This window comes from Equus caballus, chromosome 2, assembly GCF_041296265.1.
Source record: "Equus caballus isolate H_3958 breed thoroughbred chromosome 2, TB-T2T, whole genome shotgun sequence".
Lineage (NCBI taxonomy): Eukaryota > Metazoa > Chordata > Mammalia > Perissodactyla > Equidae > Equus > Equus caballus.
In genome coordinates, this window is record NC_091685.1 from 57,393,612 (window position 1) to 57,415,099 (window position 21,488).

General features: G+C 42.7%; 1 protein-coding gene across 6 annotated transcripts in view; it reads left to right on the forward strand.

Annotated features, from left to right (window-relative positions):
- The first annotated feature begins 18,159 nt into the window (after positions 1–18,159).
- The window catches only part of PIWIL2 (piwi like RNA-mediated gene silencing 2), a 72,124-nt gene continuing 68,795 nt past the window's right edge, over positions 18,160–21,488 (forward strand). Inside the window, exons 1-3 of one of the 6 annotated variants that reach the window (XM_070261229.1) lie at positions 18,194–18,859; positions 19,753–19,803; positions 20,070–20,268. In XM_070261229.1, coding sequence (XP_070117330.1) covers positions 20,077–20,268 — 192 coding nt within the window. In that variant the 5' untranslated portion in view covers positions 18,194–18,859; positions 19,753–19,803; positions 20,070–20,076. Of the gene's footprint in view, positions 18,860–19,752; positions 19,804–20,069; positions 20,269–21,488 lie in introns of all 6 variants that reach the window. The other 5 variants (XM_023636132.2, XM_023636133.2, XM_023636131.2 and 2 more) reach the window with 5 other exon arrangements.

A 21,488-nucleotide genomic window follows, 5' to 3' on the forward strand; every position in this document is an offset into this window, starting at 1 on the left:
TTTCCTGGCCTTGAGAGGCCTTTAGTTCAATCTAAGATTCCTCATAAAAAGTTCCAGCAAAGCTGATTTAAAAGAGCCTATATGACCAATGGCTATTCCTGCTGTACGTATGTAAATAACTGGGACAAGTTTATTGAAATTAAACTTATTTTACAAACCAGTCAGTCTTAATTTGGCTATTTTTTATAAAAATGAGGGAGATTTTAGAGAGAAAAATTAGGTTTCAATAATAACTATGGTGCACATTCATGGATATTAGGTTCTAGTTCTGATAGTTGTCTTTGAGGTTTTTGTTTTATATTTGTTAACTGGACTGGATCCTGAATTCTAGTCTCTTGAAATATCTGGCTACAAATCTCCAAACTAATGTTTTCAACTTTTTTTTAACTTTTTATTAAGACTATGATAGTTTACAACCTTGTGAAGTTTCAGTTGTACATTACTGTTAGTCATGTTGTAGGTGCACCACTTCACCCTTTGTGCCCTACCCCCACCCCCCCTTTCTCCTGGTAACCACCAATAGTTCTCTTTGTCTCTATGTTTAACTTCCACCTATGAGTGGAGTCATACAGAGTTCGTCTTTCTCTATCTGGCTTATTTCACTTAACATAATAACTTCAAGGTCCGTCCATGTTTTTGTAAATGGGACGATTTTATCTTTTTTTATGCCTGAGTAGTATTCCATTGTATATATATATACCATATCTTCTTTATCCAATCATCAGTTGATGGGCATTTAGGTTGCTTCCACGTCTTGGCTATTGTAAATAATGCTGCAATGAACATAGGGGTGCATGGGACTTTTGGAATTGCTGATTTCAAGTTCTTTAGACAGATACCCAGTAGTGGGATGGCTGGGTCATAAGGTAGTTCTATTTTTAATTTTTTGAGGAATCTCCATACTGTTTTCCATAGTGGCTGCACTAGTTTGCATTCCCACCAGCAGTGTATAAGGGTTCCTTTTTCTCCACAACCTCTCCAACATTTGTCACTTTTTGTTTTGGTTATTTTTGCCATTCTAACAGGTGTAAGGTGATATCGTAGTGTAGTTTTGATTTGCATTTCCCTGATGATTAGTGATGGTGAGCATCTTTTCATGTGCCTATTGGCCATCCGTATATCTTCTTTGGAGAAATGTCTGTTGATGTCCCCTGCCCATTTTTGATCAGGTTGTTTGATTTTTTTGTTGTTGAGTTGTGTGAGTTCTTTATATATTATGGAGATTAACCCTTTGTCAGGTAAATAACTTGTAAATATTTTTTCCCAGCTAGTGGGTTGTTTTTTTTGTTTCAATCTTGTTTTCCCTTTACTTGAAGAAGCTCTTTAGTCTGATGAAGTCCCATTTGTTTATTCTTTCTATTGTTTCCCTCGTCTGAGGAGTTATGGTGTCTGAAAAGATCCTTTTGATACTGATGTCAAAGAGTATACTGCCTATATTCTCTTCTAGAAGACATTGTTTCAGGTCTAATCTTTAGGTCTTTGATCCATTTTGAGTTTATTTTTGTGAATGGTGAAAAAGAATGGTCAATTTTCATCCTTTTACATATGGCTGTCCAGTTTTCCCAGCACCATTTGTTGAAGAGGCTTTCTTTTCTCCACTGTAGGCCCTTAGCTCCTTTGTCAAAGATTAGTTGTCCATAGATGCATGGTTCTATTTCTGGGCTTTCAATTCTGTTCCATTGATCTGTGCATCTGTTTTTGTACCAGTACCATGCTGTTTTGATTGCTGTAGCTTTGTAGTATGCTTTGAAGTCAGGGATTGTGATGCCTCCATCTTTGTCCTTCTTTCTCAGGATTGCTTTAGCAATTCGGGGTCTTTTGTTGCCCCATATGAATTTTAGGATTCTTTGTTCTATTTCTGTAAAGAATGTCATTGGGATTCTGATTGGGATAGCACTGAATCTGTAGATTGCTTTAGGTAGTATGGACATTTTAACTATGTTTATTCTTCCAATCCATGTGCATGAAATGTCTTTCCATCTCATTATGGAAATTTCCATCATATATTCCATCTCAATTTCTTTCAGGAAAGTCTTGTAGTTTTCATTGTATAGGTCTTTCACTTCCTTGGTTAAATTTACCCCAAGGTATTTTATTTTTTTTGTTGCGATTGTGAATAGGATTGAGTTCTTTTTCTGTTAGTTCATTGTTAGAGTATAGAAATGCTACTGATTTATGTATGTTGATTTTATATCCTGCAACTTTGCTGTAGCTGTTGATTATTTCTGATAGTTTTCTTATGGATTCTTTGGGGGTTTTCTATATATAAGATCATGACGTCCGCTAACAGCGAGAGTTTCACTTCTTCATTGCCTATTTGGATTCCTTTTATTTCTTTTTCCTGCTGAATTGCTCTGGCTAACACCTCCAGTACTATGTTGAATAAGAGTGGTGAGAGTGGACACCCTTGTCTTGTTCCTATTCTCAGAGGGATGGCTTTCACTTTTTGCCCATTGAGTATGATGTTACCTGTGGGTTTGTCATATGTGGCCTTTATTGTGTTGAGGTACTTTCCTTCTATATCCATTTTATTGAGGGTTTTTATCATAAATGGATGTTGCGTCTTGTCGAATGCTTTCTCTGCATCTATTGAGATGATCATGTGGTTTTTGTTTCTCATTTTGTTAAGGTAGTATATCACGTTGATTGACTTGCGGATGTTGAACCATCCCTGTGTCCCTGGTATAAATCCCACTTGATCGTGGTGTATAATCTTTTTGATGTATTGCTGTATTCGCTTTGCCAAAATTTTGCTGAGGATTTTTGCATCTATATTCATCAGCGATATTGGCCTGTGGTTTTCTTTCTTTGTGTTGTCCTTGTCAGTTTTTGGGATCAGGGTGATTTTGGCTTCATAGAATGTGTTAGGGAGTGCTCCATCTTCCTCAATTTTCTGGAACAGTTTGAGCAGGATAGGTATTAAATCTTCTTTGAATGTTTGGTAGAATTCTCCAGAGAAGCCGTCTGGTCCTGGACTTTTATTTTTGGGGGGTTTTGGATTACTGTTTTGATTTCTTTACTTGTGATTGGTTTATTCAGATTCTCTATTTCTTCCTGCTTCAGTTTTGGGAGGTTGTAAGGGTCTAATAATTTATCCATTTCTTCTAGGTTGTCAAATTTGTTGGCATGTAGTTTTTCATAGTATTCTCTTATGATCCTTTGTATTTCTGTGGTATCCATTGTGATTTCTATTCTCTCATTTCTAATTTTATTTATTTGAGTCTTCTGTCTTTTTTTCTTGGTGAATCTGGCTAAGGGTTTGTCAATTTTGTTAAATTTTTCGAAGATAATGTTTTCAACCTTTTCCCATCACTTTCATTTGGAACCATTGAGAACTGAACCTGCCATTTTTCCTGAAGCCTTGTAAAGTGAAGCTGGACAGCTTGTTATAAACTACTGTCGGTAGTTTTGGAATGAAGTCTGCTTTCACCACTTTAATTAATATCCGGCTCTGTTTATCTTTGACGTTTCTAACAAAATGTCAAAAAAATCGTGAGGCAATCAGGGATATTTATATATTGACTAGATATTTGATAATATTAGTTATTGTTAGTTTTGTTAGCTGTGCTAATGGTGTTGTAGTTATATTTTTCAAAATAATAATTTAAAAAATCTGTGCAGAATGTTATCACTTCTCAACACTTCCAGCATTGTCACTCTTGACCCAGCTAACATCCTTTTCTGTGGGATTTTTACAATTGCTTCTTTTTTTTTTTTTTTGAGGAAGATTAGCCCTGAGCTAACATCTGCTGCCAATCCTCCTCTTTTTGCTGAGGAAGACCGGCCCTGAGCTAACATCTATGCCCATCTTCCTCTACTTTATATGTGGGATGCCTACCACAGCATGGCATGCCAAGCGGTGCCATGTCCACACCCGGGATCCAAACTGGTGAACCACGGGCCACTGAAGTGGAACATGTGAACTTAACCACTGTGCCACCAGGCCGGCTCCCAACAATTGCTTCTTAAATGGTCTGCCTGCTTCTACACCCGCTCTCAGGGCCCCCCAACCCCAGCCTGTTCTCAACACAGCCGCCAGAGAGATGCTGGTAGAATGTGCCTGTCATGCCACTTCCCATCTCATTCAGAGTGAAAGCCAAGTCTGTTCATCTGCAAGACCTCATGGGGTCCTCCCATGACCTCTGTGACCTCGTGTCCCACTCTCCCGGGTTGTTCCTCTCCAGCACACAGGCCTTGCTGCCTTTGTAATAGAACAGGTGGACTCCAGCTTTAGGGTTTTTGCATTATTTTCCCCCTGCCTAGAACCCACTTCCCCAGATATCTTCCTGTCTTGTTTCCTCACTAGTTCCAGTCTCTGAGGCGTTTGCTGCCTACCTGTGTGGATTAGCACAGTCCCATCCCTAACAGTCCTTCCACCCCTTTTCCCACTTGCTTTCTCTCCACAGCATTTATCACGATCTGACATGTTATCTATTTCCTTTTTTGGGATATTCCCACTGGATATTCTGATATTCCCACTAGAACAGCAGCTGTGTGGGAGTAGAAGCTGTTTTGTTCATTACTGTACCCCCAGAACTTAAAATAGTTCCTTGCACATAACAGGCACCAAATAAATGTTGGTTGAAAAAATGACTGTTGTGTGAAGCTTGTGTGTGCTAAAGATTTGATAGCCACATTTCTGAGCGAGTGCAAAAACGACTTTCCAAGTCTTCCAGCTTCTTCCCACGGGAAGAACGTTCCTCACTTTTCCAGGAGAAGAAAGGTTCTAGCTGACCTTGTGGGCAGGGCTTGAGGCCGATTCGGTGGACTGTCCGCGTGACTCCGCTGCTGAATGTGTCGCTGGCACTGGTGTCTCCATAAAGGCACTATGAACGCTCACAGATGCCCGAGGGATTCCGCCAATGGGGCACTGCTGCATGCAGACAAGTGCTGGTGCCTTGGGACCACACGACCCTGTGACCCCTTGAGCTAAAAATCTCTCTGATTGATCATTTTCCTGACTGGAGCATTTGGCAAAGGGAGCCAGCCTCCACCTGGAGGCGCCCCTTGCCGGCGTGTGGGGTATGTTGCCTCCCTGATGTGCCTCTTTCAAAAAGCAGCTCTTAGCTTGCTGTTGGGCTCTTATCAAAACTGAACATCTTGTGTCCGGCCCCGTGGCTGAGTAGTTAAGTTCACGCTCTGCTTAGGTGGCCCAGGATTCTGCCGGTTCGGATCCTGGGTGTGGACTTGGCATCGCTCATCGGGCCACGTTGAGGCGGCGTCCCATGTGCCACAACTAGAAGGACCCACAACTAAAAATACACAACTATGTACCCGGGGTCTTTGGGGAGAAAAAGGAAAAGTAAAAAAAATCTTAAAAAAGAATACAAAAGACTGAACACCTGAGAGTGTTAACACACACACCCATAAAGGCCTCGTGATGATATTTGGGGAGGAGGTTAGCTTGGACTGACAACTAACAACGTGGGGAGAGACAAACAAGCCTCGTTTGTCAGATGGAAATGGTGTATTTAAGTCTGCAGCTGGCCTGGTCCCAGTGGCATTTTCAGCTTTATGTGAAAAAAAGGCAGCGATCCCTTTGGGGAAACATTATCCTCCACTCTACAGCCTGAGGCAAAGCCACTGTCTCAATGGGGCTCCCAGTTCACAGAGGTTTCCCTAAATGCCTGGGCCCGGTTCACTGACGGTTAGGCCAAGCCGAAAGCCCTGGTATCCACTGGGCTGCTGTGGCTGCTCGGCATCAGCGCCAGCTACGTGGAATAGAAAACAGGTGTGGCTGCTCCGCTCAGTAGGCAGAACGCAAAGCCGTCCTCAGAGCTCCAGCCAATACTCCTTGACGAAATGTTATATTTTTACTGACTCTTGGGCGGCTGACAATGGCCTAGCTGTTTGGTCGCCATTTGGAAAACTACAGACTGGCAGATTAAGGACTTACCTCTTTGGGGCCACGAACCATGGAAACAAATCATGGCTGCTGATGGAACCATCCAGGTCACTCATGTAGCGGCCCATGGAGAGGGTCCATTCTCTGACGAGACTGACTGGAATCAAGCTGTGAACTGAGCCTGCGCTTCTCAGCCAGCCACTTTGCTGCCTGCACCCATCATTAAACCAGACATGCAACACACTCACCACCCACCGGGTAAAGGACTCTGTGTCAGATGCACCAGCTAGCACTGCGTGCCAGGCCTGCGCCTCCTAGTAAAAGTTGAACTGTTTGTCTCTCAGTGAGGGAGGCCCATCGAACAGGGCGAGGCAGTTCAGTACATCAAATCTTAGACCTCCTCTCTGGCTACTGGTGGTAGCTTTCTACTGTTGACATTTTCTCAGGTTGCAGAGTCGCTGTCTCAGTCCAATCAGCTGACTCCGGCTGGACCAATGTGGCCCTTGAAACTAATTCTTGTTACATTTCTGGCTTTCCGGACATTTGCAGTCTGACGGTGATACACCTCCATCACGATGGGCTCTCAAGTCACTCAAGGTGTTTGAAGGCCCTTTCGCCCTGTCCACTATCCACAGGCATCTGGGATTGTTGGGCATTGGAATGGCCTCCTCAAAAATCAACTCAAAACGATTTCTGACCCTCCTCCATTGCCTCTTCCTAGTCCATGCATGTTAGTAAGGCGAAGGGGTCCCCAAATATGACTGTTGTCAGAAAGCAATCATTTCTTCTTGGCCGCTCCCCGGGTACCACAGGATGAAAAGGTGGGGTGTTGTAAAGACCTACTTTGAGAATTTGGGATTCCCTTCTGGGCATGATGTTTCTGTTTTTCTCCTAATGGCAACCCCAGCAGGCCTGGTTGTTTCACCTTCTGGTGGCTGCCCAGCCAAGAGGGGGCCTCAGGGATTCAAACTTAATGCTGACTGTTTTTTAAAAAAATATTAACTCCTTATACGATCTGTTAACATTCACACTATTAAGTAATAGCAAGTCTGACAATCTGATTTTGAATTTTTTTCCCCCAAATGGATTAACAATTCTGTGTTAGATCCACTGTTCCCAGACTGTGTCCTGTGGCTCCCTGGGGTGCCGAAGCAGCAAGCCTATGGAGCACCATGGAATATTTTAAATGAGACCATAATATTGTACTATAATTACGTAATGTGATAAATATTGCTATGTCAACAATCATATTGCAATATAGAAATGTATCAAAGTAACACTTGTACACCTTAAACGTACACAATTTGCATGTCAAATTTATTCAATAAAAAATATTGTCAGTGTTCAGTGATACTCGCCACCTGTAGGACACTATGCGAACTGCTAGTACGAGGTAGTTCATGCTTTCAACATTAGGTGATTATCCATTTTATTTTTGAGGAAGATTAGCCCTGAGCTAACTGCTGCCAATCCTCCTCTTTTTGCTGAGGAAGACTGGCCCTGAGCTAACATCCGTGCCCATCTTCCTCCACTTTATATGTGGGACGCCTACCACAGCATGGCGTGCCAAGCGGTGCCATGTCCACACCCGGGATCCGAACCATTGAACCACGGTCCGCCAAAGCAGAACGTGCGCACTTAACCCGCTGCGCCACCGGGCCGGCCCCGCAACTGATTAAATTTTATAAAAATACTCTTGTCCTTGTTCTACCTGACCCTTCTGGACAAAAGGTCTGGTTGTGACAAATGGTAAATTTATAGTTACTAGAATGGGACACAGTGAAGGGTGAGAAATGACTTAGGCACCGGGAGGGACCACTTCAGTCCCCTGCGGCATGGAGAGGGAGGGACGTTGGTGATCTTTGTCTGTCAGAACTCCCTCTGGAGCCTCCACACAAAGGAAACGCCCTGGTTCTCTCCAACTGTTGCAAGCTCTTGAAACTGAACTGACTGCTGCGTTGGCCATCCCCTGCAAGATGACTCTGACCTCAGCTTGATCACCAGTCTCTTCAGCCTAGTTAGGAGTCTTTTGGAAACAGCATGGCTGGTCCTTGCTCCTGCCCCTTCCACACAAAACACCCATGAGCCCCTCTGGATCTCACCGTCATTCTCCGGGTCATCGTTCAGTCACTCCATTGGGTGGATGAATGCCGCTTGGCTGGTGCTGTGGACAGACAGAGCGGGGTGAACTGACCGCCCTCTAACAGCCCCTCCCAAACTCTGAACTGCACCAGGAGCCCTAAGGGTTACAAGCCCGCTGGAAGGCCACGTTGGAGACACTGTTACCCTGTGCCCCCTCGACTGATGTAAGGTCCTAACTGGGGGGCCCAGCAATTGCCAGCCATGCCTTTTTTCTTTCCAGGAGCACCATGAGCACCCCTGGTGCACGGAAGCCAGGCGTTAATTTGCCTGCCTCCTAAAATCATGGTGACCTGCACTTTAGGGTGAGTAAAAAGAGACCATAAGAAAATACCACCAGTAGATTATGCAGCCCTCAGACAATGCAGAAATCTCTTCAAAATGAAGCTGTCCTTAACGACTCAGACATAACTGACTTGTTATTTGTGTGCTCTCTGTGGTGAGTTATCTTTATGACGGGAGTCACCCTGTTGGAAAAATGTGTTATGAAATTTTTTCCTGAATTTAGCTGAAACGATCAGTGATACCACCTTGACTCCAGAAGGTGTTCAGCTCAGAAGGCTTTCCAGTTCTTGACAGAAGTTCTTAGAATAGTGCCTGCTACATAATAAACCCTATATGAATGTTCATTAAACAAGCAATAAGCAATAAAATCAATAAAGCATGTTATCTGCGTGACTCAAATCTTCCCTAACCTTACTAATTTTTTTGGTTTGCTTGATCAATTACTGAGACAGGGTACGTTTTCATCTCCCAGTATGTTGGTGGATTTTTCTATTTCTCTTTGTATTCATCAATTTTTCTTTATATATTTTGATGTTGTTATTAGATGTATGTACATTTAGAATTGTTATAACTCCTTGAACCTTCTGTCATTATTGTGACCCTCTTTTTCTCTAATAATACTTTTTGCTTTAAGATTATTTTGTCTGATGTTGATACAGCAGCACTAGCTTTTCTTTCTTTTTCTTGAGGGGTTGGGGGGTTGATGTTTACCTGGTTCTTTTGTTTTTCAATCATTTGACTTTCAACCTTTCTCTATTATGATGTTTTATGTCTGTCTCTATCTATTAAACTCCACAGTTGGATTTTGTTTTTTAAAATCTAGTCTGATAATCTTTACCTTTTATCCAGAAAGTTCAACCCATTTATATTTATTTATTTTTCTTTTTTTTGTATTTATTGTAATTGATTTTTTATTGTACTTGCTAGCACAGTTGGATTTATTTCTACCACTTATTTTGTGCTTTCTCTTTGTCCAGATTTTTCTGTGATTTGCTTTTCTTCTTCTTTGCCTCTCTGTTTGGATTGATTGAGTTTTTCTCATTTTATTTTTTTCCTCTACTGATTGGAAATATATGCATTTTATTTCTTAAAAAAAATTTTAAAATAGAACTACCAAATGATCCAGCAATTCTACTTCTGGGTATTTATCTGAAGAAAATGAAAACTAACTCGAAACGACATATTTACCCCCATGTTCATTGCAGTGTTATTTACAATAGTCAAGATATGGAAACAACCTAAGTGTTCATTGATAGATAAACAGATTAAAAAAATGTGGTATATATGTGCAATAGAATATCATTCAGCCATAAAAAACAAGGAAATCTTGCCATCTGTGACAACATGGATGGGCCTCAAGGGCATTATGCTAAGTGAAATAAGTTGGACAGAGAAAGACAAATACCATATGATCTCACTTATATGTGAAATCTAAACAAACAGACAAAAACAAAAAATCAAGCTTATTGATACAGAGAACAGATTGGTGGTTGCCAGAGGTGGGGGGTGGGGAGTGAGAGAAATGGGTGAAGGTGATCAAAGGTATAAACTTCTAGTTATAAAATAAATAAGTCATGGGGATGTAATGTATTGCATGGCGACTATTGTTAACGATACTGTATTGCATATTTGAAAGTCGCTAAGAGAGTATATCTTAAAAGTTCTCATCACAAGAAAAAAAATTTTTTTGTAACTATGTAAGGTGACAGATCCTAATTAGACCTATTGTGGTGATCATTTCGCAATATATACAAATATCAAATTAGTACGTTGTACGTCTAAAACTAATATATGTCAATTATACCTCAGTTAAAATATTTTTAAATATTTAAAAAAATTTTAATATGCATACTTGGAGAATGTAGACAATTATTATTACCCTCCTCCAGAACCTTATGTTTTTATTCTGATTACTTCCCTCCTGACTTACATGCTATTTTTCTTAACCTCTTGGCTTTATCTTTCTTTTTCAACTTCACTGTATTGGACAGCTCTTACCCCTCATTACGGTCAGTCTTACCTGTCTCTTTATATAGCCAGCACTGTGTTGAGCACTTCTCTGTGGGCACTCACCAGGTCTGCACAGATACAACATGATACTGTCTAGCCTCAGGCCTGCCCTGTGCACCTCCTGCCTTCTGCCCTGAAGCTTCTGTATTGGTGCCAAGTCATGGAACACCACGGTGCACCTAGACAGTATAAGGGGTTAACACTCCTTGAGGTGAGGCTTTGACCAAGGGAGAGGAGAAACTCAATGGATACACGCACTCCCTTTCTCCCCCAGGATGAGTAGTCTTGACATGTACTTCATAGGGCTTCTCAAATGACCCTGAGGGATGAGCAACCAGACCTTTGTGGCAGTGGCCAAATTAATAATGCATCCCTGAACGAGCTCTCTCTCCCTGCCTGCATCATTCCTCCATCCCTCACTCCTGTTCCCTGAGATCACACTCTCCAATAAAATACTTGCCCTAAACCTTTGTCTCAGGATCTGCCTTCTGAGGAATATAGGCTAAGCCACCCACCTATTGGATATTATTATTATTACTTCATTCAGTCAACTACTTTTTTTTTTAAGATTAGCACCTGAGCTAACAACTGTTGCCAATCTTCTTTTTTTTCTTCTCAAAGCCCCCTGGTACATAGTTGTGTATTTTTAGTTGTGGGTCCTTCCAATTGTGGCATGTGGGATGCCACCTTAGCATGGTGTGATGAGCAGTGCCATGTCCGCGCCCAGGATCCAAACCGGCAAAACCCTAGGCCGCCGAAGCTGAGTGTGCGAACTTAACCACTTGGCCACAGGGCCGGCCCCAGCCAACTACTTATGATTCCTTTTTCATCTCAGAGTTTCCTTCTGGGCTCATTTTTCTTCATTTTAGTTTTAAGAAATTCCTTTAGAGAGGGTTTGTTGGAGGTAAATCTCTCAGTTTGTGTTTATCTGAAAATGTTTTACTCTTGTTCTGGAAAGAAAATTTCATTGGATGTGCAACATCCAGATTGACAGGTATTTTCCCCTTAACGTTTCAGGCCTGTGGATACGGTATACCACTGTCTTCCAGGCTTCTTTCATTGAGCCAATTTTCCTTCATCTATAGCTAACATTTGTTTTCTCTCTGACTGCTTTTTAGATCTCTTCTTTGGCCTCGGTATTCTGCAACACAACTATGATGTGCTAAGTGTAGATTTCTTTCTACTTTTCTGTTTGAGATGCATTGGGCTTCCTGATTCTAAAGATTTGCATTTTCCATCAATTTTGAAAAATTCTCAGCCATTAACTCTTTAAATATTGTCTTTCCTCTTTTCTCCATATTATCTCCTTCTCAAACTCTGTCGTACCTTCTAGTCTAGCTGCTCTCTGTGTCTCTCCAACTCTCGTATTTTCCATCTCTTTGTCTCTCTGTGCTACATTCTGGGTAATTACTTCAGATTTATCTTCTAATTCATGATATCTCCCTTAAGGCATGTCTATTCTCCTGTGTAATTTTTCCTTTGAATATTAAATTTCAATTTTTATATTATTCAGTTTTAGAATTTCTATTTTGGTTCTTTTTCAAATCTATCTAGTTAGTTTTGATAGCTTTTGCTCTTTACTCATAGTTTTAATTGCCACCTTTATTTCTTAAAACATATTAATTTTTTTTTTTTGGAAGTTTAGCTCTGAGCTAACATCTGCCACCAATTCTCCTCTTTTTGCTGAGGAAGACTGGCCCTGAGCTAACATCCATGCCCATCATCCTCTACTTTATATGTGGGACGCCTACCACAGCATGGCTTACCAAGCAGTGCCATGTCCGCACCTGGGATCTGCACCAGCGAACCCTGGGCCGCCGAAGTGGAACGTGCGAACTTAACCACTGCGCCACCGTGCTGGCCCCTCTTAAAACATACTAAAGATTTATTTATATTGTATGTCCAGTGATTCTTTTATTTATTTGTTTATTTTTTTTTGAGGAAGATTAGCCCTGAGCTAACATCTGCCACCAATCCTCCTCTTTTTGCTGAGGAAGTCTGGCCCTGAGCTAACATCCATGCCCATCTTCCTCTACTTTATATGTGGGACGCCTGTCACAGCATGGCATGCCAAGCGGTGCCATGTATGCACTCGGGATCCGAACCGGTGAACCCCGAGCTGCCGAAGTAGAATGTGCGAACTTAACCACTGCGCCACCGGGCCAGCCCCCAGTGATTCTTTTTTTTGAAATCTTTATGGGTCTGGTTCTGTTCCTTGTAGTTACTGCTTGTTTCCTAATTGTGTGTTGTTAAAAATACTTTTATTAAGGTGTATTTTATATATGATAAAATTGACCCTATTTAAGTATACAATTCAATACTTTTTTGGTAAATTTAGTGAGTTGTACACACCTCACCAGAAGTCAGGTTTAGAGCATGTTCATCACTCAAATAAGATCCCTCAGGTCCATTAACAGTTCTGGCGATGACTCTTCCACGTTCTTTCTCTATACATTTGTGCTTTCTAGACTTTTCATACAAACGGAATCATACAATATATGGTCTCGTGTCTGGCTTCACTCACTTAATATAATGTTTTTGAGATTCATCCATGGCATAGTCGCCCCTTGTCTGCAGGGGTACCTTCCAAGAGCCCCAGTGCCTGCCTGAAACCACAGATAGTACTGAACCCTCTATATGCTGTTGTTTCCTATACGAACAAACCTATGATAGAGCTTAATTTATAAATTAGTCACAGTAAGAGATTAACAACAATAACTAACAGTAAAATAGAACAATTATAACAATATACTGTAATGAAAGTTACCATAGCTCTTAACAACCATAACATATGATTTTTTTCTTTCCTTGTTAAGCCAAGAACTTTAATCTTTTTACTTAATGGAAGCACTTGATGGCTTCTCCTTGGCATATCCCAATTGCCAGCATCACTACTCTTGCACTCTGGGGTCATTATCAAGTAAAATAAAGGTTACTTGAACACAAGCACTGCAATAAACTGACAGTTGATTTGATAACCAGATGGCTACTAAGCGCTAACGGGCAGGTAGTGTATTTAGCCTGGATATGCCGGACGAAGGGATGACTCATGTCCTGGGCAGGACAGAGTGGGATGGCCCAAGATTTCATCAGACTACTCAGAAGGGCACACAGTTTAAAACTTACGAATTGCTTATTTCTGGAATTTTCCATGTAATATCTTTGGGCCACAGTTGACGTGGGTAACTGAAACTGCAGAAAGTGAAACCACAGATAAGGTGGGGGGGGGGGGTCTACCGTAGTTTGTTCCTTTTTATGGCTGAATCTATCCATTGCATGGATATACTACATTTTGTTTACCTATTACCCAGTTGATGGACACTTAGGATGTTTATAGGTTTTGACTCTAATCAATAATGCTGCTATGAACACTTGCATGCAAATTTTGTGTGGACATATGTTTTCAATTCTCTTAGGTAGTTACCAAGAAGTGGATTTCGTTCTTATAGTAACATTTTTGTTTAACTTTTTAGGAAACTGCCAAATGTTTTCCAAGGTGGCTGCACTGTTTACATTCGCACTGGCCACATCTGTTTTGTGTTGGTCTTAGCCTGTTAATAGTGATGCTGTCAGTTAGGCATGGCTGGGGGCACTCACCTGAGCCTGTACTCCTTGTGGCGAGCGCTCACAGACATTTCCCTGACGAGAGCCAGTGTTGTGGCTGGACTGACTCTTGTGGCTCTTAGAATCACAAGACGCACCTCAGCAACAGCCCTCAGGGAGCTTTGAAAAAGCCAGGTTTGTGACTCACAGGTTCTGGAGAGTAGCTGGCATGGCTGAAGGCCATGCAGCAAGGTCAGGGAGAGAGAAAGAGAGAGCGTGACCGCACGGACCTGGGGCTCTGCCTTTCTTAGTATCAAGGGTGGGGTGCCTAGGGTTTGTGGGTTCACTCTTTATTTTAATTTAAAACATAAGGGCAGGAGCTAGGGTGCGTGAAGGGAAAAGCAGGGGCACTCAAGAGGTCAGAGTTCCCCAGGGCTTTCTAAAGCCATGGGTGGGTGTGGGCTGGTTCTTTATCTAGTTGTTTAGCTGGCGACATGTTTACTCTGGATGGATGTCTTTGAAATGGGTGCCTTAGCCATCAAAAGCTTAATGTCCTGCACTTACGCTACACCATCTTTGCTGATATTTACTATTGTATTAGTCAGCTGGGGTTGCCATAACAAAATACCGTGGATGAGGTGGCTTAAACAGACATTTATTTTCTCACCGTTCTGGGCGCTAGAAGTCCATGATCAAGATGCTGGCAAACTCAGTTTCTGGTGAGAGCTCTCTTCTGGCTTGTAGACAGCCAGTTTCTTGCTGTGTCCTCACCTGGCTTTTCCTCTTTGCTCACGTAGAGAGAAAGAGAGATCTCTGGGATCTCTTCCTCTTGTTATAAAGACATCAATCCTATTGGAGTAGGGCCTTACCCTTATGACCTCATTTAATCTGAATTAGCTCCCTATAGGCCCTGTCACCAAATGCAGTCACATTGGGGGTTAGGCTTCAACATATGAACTGGGAGGGGTACAAAATTCAGTCTATCACACCCCACCCTCTGGTCCCCCAAAATTCACGTCCTTCTCGCATGCAAAATACATTTATCCCATCCCAATAGCCCTGAAGCTTGAACCCACCCCAGCATTAGATCCAAGTCCAAAGTGCCATCCAGACATCAGCTAAATCAGGTCTGGGTGAGACTTGAGTGTGATTCATCCTGAGGCAATGTTCCTCTCTAGCTGCAAATCTGTGAAGAGGAAACAGCTTTGCTTCCTGGGTTTGTGGTGGGAGTGGCAGCTCTGACGATCTCTGAATCATCTTTGGGGTTATTCTTCCCTTTTCTTTAGGGTTGAAAGATGTTGAATAGTTCTACTGTCCTGTCCTATAGAATCCCAGAAGTCCAAAGCTTTCTTTTAGAAAGGCTTCCTTTATTTCATCCAGTCTCTGCTCCCTTTGGTCCCTTTGCTGGTATAATCCCATCTTTACTCCTAGCTTCTGCTGACATGACCCATTGGCTCCATTAGTTAATCATGGACAATCTCTGAATGGAGTGATTGTCCAGCCACACACTTGGTGTTCTCTCCAGAACAAGCTTTCTCATTTTTGCAATATGGGATAGGCTGAGAACTTCCCAAATCTTTAAGTTCTGGTTTCTTTTTGCTTGATCTTTCCTTCAATTTCTCTCTCTCTCCTGTTGCATTTTACTATAAGCAATAAGGAGAAGCCAGGTCACACTTTCAACACTTTGCTTAGAAATCTCCTCACTTAGATATCCAAGTTCATTGCTTGTGAATTCTACCTTCCAGAAAACACTAGACCACAATTCAGCCAGGTTCTTTGCCACTTTATAACGAGAATCACCTTTCCTCCAGTTTCCAATAACATCTTCCTCATTTCAGTCTGAGACCTTCCCAGAAGCCAATCAAAGCAATCTTTGTATTGGATTTTAAGTTAATTGGATTTTAAGATTGGATGTGCCAATCTTAAAAAGAAAACTCTTCCAGTCTATACCCATCATCCAGTTCCAAAGCCCCTTTCTCATTTTTGTGTATTTGTTACATCAGCACCCCACTTCATGGTACCAAAATCTGTATTAGTGTTCTCCAGAGAAACAGAACCATTAGGAGATATCTATCTAACTATGTATCTATATCTATATCTAGCTAGCTAGCTTTTTTTTTTTCAAAGATTGGCACGTGAGCTAACAACTGTTGCCAATCTTCTTTTTTCTCTCTGCTTTTTCTCCCCAAATCCCCCTAGTACATAGTTGTATAGTCTAGTTGTGGGTCCTTTAGTTGTGGCACGTGGGACGCCGCCTCAACATGGCCTGATGAGCAGTGTCATGTCCGCGCCCAGGATCCAAACCAGTGAAACCCTGGCCCAAGCCGAGCTCGTGAACTTAACCACTCGGCCACGGGGCCGGCCCCTATTGATGCTTTTTACATGGGAACTTTGGGGGCCAGGTTGAGGGTGTATTTCGACTGGAAGGATCTGTATTTATCTCTGCCTGGAACCCAGAGGTACTACAGACATAGGTCCACTTCAATTAAATCCTCCCTGTAGTTTCTAGTAATGTAGTTTTCTGCCCTTAATCTTGCTGTGGCTCTGATGACCTTATTTTCTGAACAACAACAACAAAAATTCAGGATATATGATCAGAATAGAAGTACTTATGGGGACAAAAGGCCAGAGCATTTTAAGTCATGACTTCCTGGGAAAATCCAAATTGTATATAGTCACAGGGCCATCCTCATCCTGAGTTTTAGAGCCTGGCAGGGCCAAGTGGACAGAACTGAGTGTTATGAAAATATCATCTGTAATTTAATTGTAAATACTTTAAACAGCATGACATGTGTGTGCTATTTTTAATCGATATCCTAGGGATGGTTAATTAACCATTGAAGTGCCCTGATGGGGGATATAAACTCCAGGAGAGGTTGATTAGCTTTTGAAAGATTCTAAGCAGATGTCCACACGTTAGAGAGCTTCAACCATCGTTATCTCCGATCAACACTGAGACTATATGTATTTTCCTTTGGTGAAATAAGTAGTATTCATGATGTATGGATTGGCTAGAAATACTGTACAGAGGCCGCCTACTCTTGCATGACAGGATATAGACATCCAGGGAACTCAATGCATTTACCCTTCATAACGGTGCTCTTGATTTAGATTCCAAAGCCAAGAGCTTCAGAAAATTATCTGAAAATTGCTGTTGTGAAGATCTGTTGACTCCTGCCCCTAAAATATTGTTTCCTGGGTATGGAATTAATCTTTCATGCAAGGTTTGGTCAGAATACCTATAAGGACAGGGAGCTGGGACTTTGTCAAGTTTGCAAAACAGTTTGTATAACTGTTTTTGAGTGCACTTGCTACTAAACGTTTGCATGGGCAACAGAATTCTGACTATATGTCATTATAACATAACTTTGTAACATTCTAAGGTAGGGAGATTATGGGGTAGAAAAACTTATAACGTTAAACAAATAACATCTACAGAGAGTGACAGGATATCCTGTCAATTAGATTCCTGCTTTAGAAATCCTCCCTCTTCAAACTCTTTCCTGATTTGGGAAGGAGAGGAGAGTCCTTGAATGTATAGATTAAAACAAGGTATGAGCTATTTGAGGCTTGGAAAAGCCTTCTGTAGTCCTATTCTATGCAAAGCATTCGCATGTCTCTACAGCACCAGCGAACGTCTCTCGAAGCTTGACCCCAACCACATCGAAAAACCGGGGGCTGGAGTGGGGTGCAGTTATTTGCCAAAATGGTTGGAGAAGAGCAGAAATCTTTACTTCCTTGGGTGAAAATATTCTCTAATTGCAGAATTAACCACCAATATTTTTGTATAGTTTGAAGAAAGCTCTTCTTTGCTCACAGATTTAGGCATCAATAAATAATGATAGGCAACATTTATTGCAGGCTATCTTCTTCTTGTGCTAAATATTTTACATACATCATCTCATTAATGTATGTACATTTCCGTACAACCACATTAATGGATGCTTTCCTTCCTATTTTATATATGAGGAAAGTGAGGCGCAGAGGTCACACAACTCTATGTTTGAACGTAAACTCAAGCTTACTCTTTCCTTTTCACCGTGTATATCCCCTATATCCTGTAACGGGGAAGGATGGGGCAAGTCAGTTTCAACATGAGAATGCAAGCTAAATCTGTTTACAGGAATTGCCACAGAAAGGGAGTCAGTATCTTAAAAAGGTAACATCGTAACGTTTACGTCCCCTCTTAACTTCTGGATGCCATTCCGCGTAGCCCTTGGGGATGAATCTCTTTGTCTAGCCAGGCAGCTAGAAGAGGAGAGGCTCTTTTTGCAGACAGCCAATGAGACGGCTGAATCTTGTGAGTGGCACGTCCTTTGGCCAATGGGTTCAGCCCCTGGGGCGCAGAGGACCGGAAATTGGGGTTGGAGCACGTGGGCCCTTGGGCGTGGCGGGGGCTGTCCCGAGGCCCGGCAGAGCCGGCCAGGGCTGGAGCCCCGTGAGTGGTCGGGCGTGGTGTGCGGGTCGGGGAGGCCCAGGTTGCCGCGTGGCCGGCCAGGTGGGCTTCCGCCTGAGCTGTGGTGGCGAGCGGGGGCCCTCCGGCCCTCTGCGGACCCGCCCCCTCCACCAGGCGCGAGGGGCCGGGGCCCGGTGGGCCGGGGCGGGGAAAGGAAGTCGTTATTCGAGGCGGGGTGTGTAGGAGGAACGCAGGCCCTCGACCAGGTGGGAGGTTGTGGCCCCGGGAGACAGGGACTCACACGCACTTTGGGGCGGGGGGGGGGTGTTATCGGGACGGACAGAGTGGGTAGGACCCCCAGTAGAGCTGTTGGCTTTTGGAATGGTACTCTTGCAGGTGGGAGGAGGATAGGGTTTGCCTTGGGCGCCAGCCTTCTGCTTAGGCTCTGGTCCTAGTGCCCCAGCCTAGAGCACGCGCCCGGAGAGGCGGGGAAGGTAGGCCGTGCCGGTCCTGGGACCCGTGCCCGTGCCCGTCGGACCTTATAGTCAGCCAACTGTCTAGTAACTAATCTAAGGAGAAAATCCACATCCAGGGAAAGCCTTCTGGAGGAGGTGCCTGAATCTATAGAAGTGATGATGGAGGTGAGGGAGAGGTGGAGAAAGGAAGGTTCCAGAAAGCTTGTAATTGGTGGGTGTTATAGTGCCTCTCATTGTGAACCAGTTGGGCCACGGATTCTGGGTTCTTCGGGTGGTGTTGGGAAGGCGTGAGCAGGAAGTCCAGGCTAACTGAAAAGTAGTTTAAGCAGTTGGAGGGGACGACTGCTGTCGCCTTTGAGGGATGGAGGTACGATGGGCCATTATAGTGTAGAGGGTAATTTATTAAAAGATGTTGTCAGCTCCTCAACTGCCTCCTCCTATAGGGTTCATTTATGACTTGTGTGTCAGTTAGTCAACGCGTGGCCTGATTTCTCTGTAGCTAGTACTTAAGTGAGGTTTGCAAAAGTTAAGAAGAGGCTTACTTAACTCTTCAGTTAAGAAGGTTTCATCAGTGGTCAGTGCTGGGTCAGGAGAGTGAAGAAGAGTCCTGAAATGGATAGGTTATAAAGTGATTTTGAAGAGGCCCGGGGGACCTGAGATGTGGAGGGCGTGAGGAGCCTCACCCCTGGTAACTTGGGGGGGGGGGGGGGGGGGGGAGGAAGGGTGTTAAATGTTGCCTGAGAGGCTGCAGGTATTGTAGGCTCAAAGCAGAAAGGGTCTGTACCCTGGAGACCTCAGTTCTGGTGGAGTTTGAAAGAAGAGTTTTATAGAAAGGAATTGGATAAGGATTCAGAGAAGCAGCAAAGGAGGTGGAATAGTGAAATGCAGTAATGGACTGGAAAAGGTTAGGACTCTGGTAGGGGATAGAGAGGCCAAAACCAAAGCAAAATCCATAAATCTTTATTGACAATAATTTTATGACATGGCTATATTAAATATAAACTTACTTATAAACCAAAATCATGCCTATAGATAAAAAGTGCCTCCTTCTACAACAGGTGATTGTCTTACAGGACTGAGTTCTCAGAGAGGCTGTTTGGGTAGAAAATGTAAGTACTTCAAGGAGGTCTTGGCATGTAAGGGATTGCTCATGGACAGTATTTAGGATATTCTGGGGTAATTAGAAGCTTTTGAAGTGAATATGATATAGGAGGTTGGTTGTATCACTAGTCTGACCCAAAGTAACTATTTTTTTTAGTGCTTCGTGAGTCTGTCTTAAAGGAAAAGGGAAGCAATTGGGAATCTTTAATCTTTATAAAATAAAATGCTGGCAGGTAATTAACGAGAACAGGATCAACACCTCTGTCCTCTGCAGCCTTTCAATGGATCCTGTCCGACCACCCTTCAGGGGCCCTTCTCCTCTGCACCCATCTCAGCGTGTTCAGATGCCAGGGGCTTGGCCACAAGCTCCTAAACCTTTGGACTCGGCTCTGGGCAGGGCAAGACCTACAGGTAGAGGCCATGTATTTGGAAAGCCAGAGGAACCAAACCCACAGGGTGGGCCAGCACAAAGGGTAAGACCATATCTGGAAGTGTGATAGCAGATGACAGCTTATCATCAGAGGAAATAATGGATTCCAGAGTGCTTAGCAAACTGTGAAGCCCTGTACGAAAACAAGAGTTGGTTTTCATTTGTTTGTTTCCTTTAATAAGTAGTTACATCTTCTGGGCGTATATTTCAAGTCTTAAGAGTTGTGAGTCTAGAAAAAGTGCCTCATAACAAATGCTAGATGGACTTGGGTTAATGCCTTAGTTCTCCAGCTTCTATAAACATAAATATAAATACATTTATATGTAAATGGTAGGTTTAAAGATACACCTTTTTTTTTCTGAGTGTTTAGATTTTCTCTCTGGGTTTGGCTCTGTGGTATTAGCAGCCACTCCTGCCCCTCAGGTAATAATTGTTAAGAATGGTTCCTTTTAGAAGGCTCTGCCCAAATCATTAAAGAAAATGATGGGCCAGCCTGGTGGCGCAGTGGTTAAGTGCACACATTCCGCGTTGGTGGCCCGGGGTTCACCAGTTTGGATCCTGGGTGCCGACCTGGCACCACTTGGCAAGCCATGCTATGGTGGGTGTCCCACATGTAAAGTAGAGGAAGGTGGGCATGGAGGTTAGCTCAGGGCCAGTCATCCTCAGAAAAAAAAAAAGATGAGGATTGGCAGCACTTAGCTCAGGGCTAGTCTTCCTTTAAAAAAAAAAAAAAGAAAATGATGATCTTCAGCTATTGCTTCTGCTGTGTGTACACTTGCATGTATGTGCATTGTTAATCTCCTAATTATACATAGTTTTAAGAATTGTGTTTGTCTATAATTAATAAATCACAAAGAATAAAGAGTTAGCAAATATAGGAAGAACCTAGAAACGCATTTATGACAATTTTAAGTAGAGTTGACAGTGTCAACTGTAATGTGTGAAAAGAAAAATCGATGACAGTAATACTGTCCTTTTACTCAGATGAATTGCTGGAGTCTGTCTGTGGCAGCTGTAACTGGTGGAAGAGCAGTAAACTTTCAAGACTGCTACAGGAAAACAGTAGCAAGTTTTTTTGGAGATTGTTGAAAAAAAAACAAACCCCAAACCTCTAATAGTCTTAAATGATCCAGCTTTTTTGAAAATTTATTAACCAGAACGCTTGTTCCCTCTTACTTTGGGTGTACAGGAAATAAACTACAAAAATAGGAAAGTTAATTCTGTTCTCTTGCATTCTGTCATAAGTGTACATCAAATCATGGA